Source organism: Gekko japonicus, unplaced genomic scaffold (assembly GCF_001447785.1).
Source record: "Gekko japonicus isolate JY-2015 unplaced genomic scaffold, Gekko_japonicus_V1.1 scaffold3379, whole genome shotgun sequence".
NCBI lineage: Eukaryota > Metazoa > Chordata > Lepidosauria > Squamata > Gekkonidae > Gekko > Gekko japonicus.
Genome location: NW_015167156.1, coordinates 17131 through 20875, shown reverse-complemented (window position 1 = coordinate 20875; position 3745 = coordinate 17131). Strand labels below are relative to the sequence as shown.

At 45.5% G+C, this 3745-nt stretch overlaps 1 protein-coding gene across 1 annotated transcript in view; it reads left to right on the top strand.

Moving 5' to 3' along the window:
* LOC107112039 (serine palmitoyltransferase 3-like) overlaps positions 1–3745 on the top strand; it is a gene marked incomplete at its 3' end in the record, with an annotated part of 111331 nt that overhangs the window by 104763 nt on the left and 2823 nt on the right. The window contains exon 8 of the mRNA XM_015413103.1: positions 871–1090. Coding sequence (XP_015268589.1) covers positions 871–1090 — 220 coding nt within the window. The remainder of the gene's footprint in view (positions 1–870; positions 1091–3745) is intronic.

Genomic DNA, 3745 nt, shown 5'->3' with positions numbered 1-3745 from the left:
GTACATGTTCTTCTGAAAGCTGCCCATAAGCTCTCTGTTCCTCCTGGCTTGCAAAGGAAGCCTGCTGAGATTAAGGTGTGAGATAAGAAGAAGGCCAGTGCTGCCAGCATATGTCTTATTACTCAGCCAGAAAATTCTCCGTGCATTTCGCCAACAGGCTTCTTTGGGGGCATCCGTCAGTCGTTTGGCCTTCCTTCGACAAGATCGCAAGACCAGCAACTCTATTCTTGTTGAAGGAAAAGCTGAAAGATTAACAGATTCCCCCCGGAAGAAACGCTTAGAGCTATTTCTCAGTAAGTGGTGCGGCCCTCTTATTTTCTACAAGATTAAGGTGAGCACAATAAAACGCAGGGTGGCCAAGAATTAGGGTTGTCCGGTCTGGGTTGGGAGATCTACGGGGCCGCCTCTCCCAGCACAGCCCCCTTTAGGGAAGAAGACATAATGTCTAATGCCATCTGATTAGTTTGATTACTGCTATTCTATTGTTTTAAATTATCCCGCTTCACAGAACACTGCTGCTTCTTTCTAGACCCACAATCGGGCACGAGCATGCTTCCGTTTTGGTCTGTTAATGTGAGCGGGTGACGGCACCCGTATTATACTTACTGGCCATACTTACAGAGTCCAGCGGCACCTTGAAGGCCAACATAGTATAATTCTGAGTATAAGTTTTGACGTGCACGCACACATAAAGCATCTCCCCAGAATAAAACTTTGTCGGTCCTCAAGGTGCCACTGGGACCGCAGCTTTCGTTCTGCTGCTTCAGACCAGCACGACTACCCACCTGGATCTGGGCATATTTACAGTTGAACCTAACAAGTGAGCCATTAATATTCACCTCCTGTTTTGGTTTGGTTGGTTTCTCTTAGCATGGAAGGCTCCATAGTACACTTGCCCGAGATAGTGGCCCTGAAGAGGAAATACAAAGCCTACCTCTACTTGGACGAAGCCCACAGCATCGGGGCCGTTGGCCCCACAGGCCGGGGGGTCGTGGAGTACTTTGGAATGGACCCCGATGATGTCGACGTCCTGATGGGAACGTTCACCAAAAGCTTTGGAGCGTCTGGAGGCTACGTCGCTGGCAGGAAGGTAACCACAACCGTGCGCACCTGCAAGTGGAGCGAGAACCCAGGGGTGTGGTAGCCGCTGGCCTTTTAAAGATTGGGCCCGGCTCGCTGTAGACAAGAGGAACCCAGCTTCCTGGTTCTGCCTGGTTCTTAGAAAATCTTGCCAGCTCCCACAAAGTCCCCCTTTGATGAGTCCCTCTGTGGTGTTGTACGAATAGATTCCCAAGCCCAAAAGGAAACCGCAATGAGGAGGGAGGTTCTTCGGTTATTTAATGGCAATCAACTGAAAACAGTTAGGCCAAACCAGCCTGTCAAAAATTGACTGCTTCCTGGGCACTATCAGGAAGTTCAGGAAGTTTTATACCAAGAATGACATCGGCAGAAAGAGAACATCCAGAAATCACAATTGGTCACAAAATGAGAAGGAGAGAGAGAAGAGATTGGATTTATACCCCGCCCTTCACTACCCAAAGGAGTCTCAGAGCGGCTGACAAACTCCTTTCCCTTCCCCTCCCCACAACAAACACCCTGTGAGGTAGGCAGGGCTGAGAGAGCTCTGACAGAGACTGCTCTTTTTCAAGAACAGCTCTGACAGAACTGTGGCTTGCCCAAGGTCATCCAACAGGTGCCAGTGGAGGAGTGGGGAACCAAACCTGGTTCTCCCAGATTAGAGTCCGCACACTTAACCACGACACCAAAATGACAGAGCATCATCTGAGTAGACATTCATTCATTGGTCAGTTACAAGAAAAGGTGTGACTGCGTAATATCTTAAATGTTTATTTAACATAACCTTAATAATAATACCCAAGGATTCTCCATACCCAAACGAAAAGTGTTGTTTTCTGATATGAAACTAAAGCCCCTTGTAGACCCAGACACTGCAGAGTTCTACCCCAAACAACTAAAACCATGAACTCTATGCTTCAAGCAAATACATCTATTGAAAAGCCTATCTTCTGCTGTACCGGCAGTACTACACTGAAGGCCTGTTAAGACACCAGACAGCTAGATAGCTATTTCATCCAAATATCTAGAAAGGGGGGGGGGGATGTTGTTTCTTGTCCGCTAGGAAAAGGTAAAGGTTCCCTTGCTCGAAAGCCAATCGAATCCGACTCTAGGGTTGCAGTGCTCATCTCCGTTTCAAAGCCGAAGAGCCAGCGCTGTCCGAAGACGTTTCCGTGGTCATGTGGCTGGCATGACTAAACACCAAGGCGCATGGAACACTGTTACCTTCCCACCGAAGTGGCACCTATTGATCTACTTGCAATTTCTTGCTTTCGAACTGCTAGGTTGGCAGGAGCTGGACCTAGAGATGGGAGCTCACTCCATCATGCGGCACACTCGGGTCTCAAACTGCTGAACTACTGACCTTCCACAGCCTGCAGTTCAGCGTCTTAACCACTTGAGCCACCGCAGCTCTTGTCCGCTAGCATCCACTAAAAAGACGCTCTGACCTACAGAGGAGAGGCCTTACCACTGAGTAGGCGTTGATTAAATCCTAATAAAACCTTAATATCAAAAAATCCATAAAACCAGAAAAATATAAGTATATGAGTAATCTGAATTTTAAAAAGCATGATGTATTCCCATCCATGCTACGTTGGGCATCTGTCTGCCGGCACTCCGTTTGAAGGCCTTTGCATGGTTCAAAATGCACCTGTGTAGCACAGGTAGCCTCCCACGTAACACGCTGCCTAGCACAGGTTTAAAAATTCTGTTTTGGGTCCCCCTTTCTCCTCTCCCAGTGGGGTTCGAGCCATTCGTGCATCGCTGATTTTAAGTTCCATCATAACCAAACCGTTCAGCCACTTGGACTCTTGGTGGTAATAAACAATGCTTCTGCTGTCTAGTGATCGTCAGCAAACCGTGGCTTGCTCAATCAGGATTTAATTCCACGGGATCGCATGCCAGTTGCTCCCCACGTGTCCTCTTTAATTAAAAGTCATCAAGTATTATGGTGGTGTGCCAGAGAAAGCAGAGCAACAGATTTGTATGCTAGTTCCCAAACCAGGGCTGCGGTGGCTCAGTGGTTAAGACGCTGAACTGCAGACCGGAAGGTCGGTAGTTTCGCCGTTCAAGACCCGAGTGCTGCGTGACGGAGTGAGCTCCCGTCTAGAGATGTAAAATTTCCGGAAATTTTGAAGCTTGGAAGAAAAACCGGGTTTTTTTCCGGGTTTTTTCCGGGGGAAACAGAAATTTTCGGAAAAATTGAAAAAATGCTACATTAGCATTTCTTTTGTCTTTTCTAGATTGAAAGTCATTCTGTTACTTTAGGAAAATAAAATATGACTATGGACATTTTTACTTGGCATGAAATTATCACAACTAGCATATTAAAAATATAGTGTGTCCAAACAATTATTACAAACAGAATACCCATCCACATGCAAAAACAAAACTGAAACTTTTTTATTTTCTTCTGACAATCGCACCTCCTAAAGGAAGAAATGCATCTTGTTCTTGCATTGGAGAGTTCAGTTTGTAACCTAGGACTTGCTTGTCCTCAGTGCACAGAAATTAGATCAATCTGATACCATATATATATATTTTAGAAATGATTTGGAAAATATTTGAACACCTTGTCTTAAAATATTTTATTCATCATGTGAAAATAAAATGTTCCATAATCAATTTTTTTCTTTTCTTTTCTTTTTTCAATTTTTCCAATTTTTCG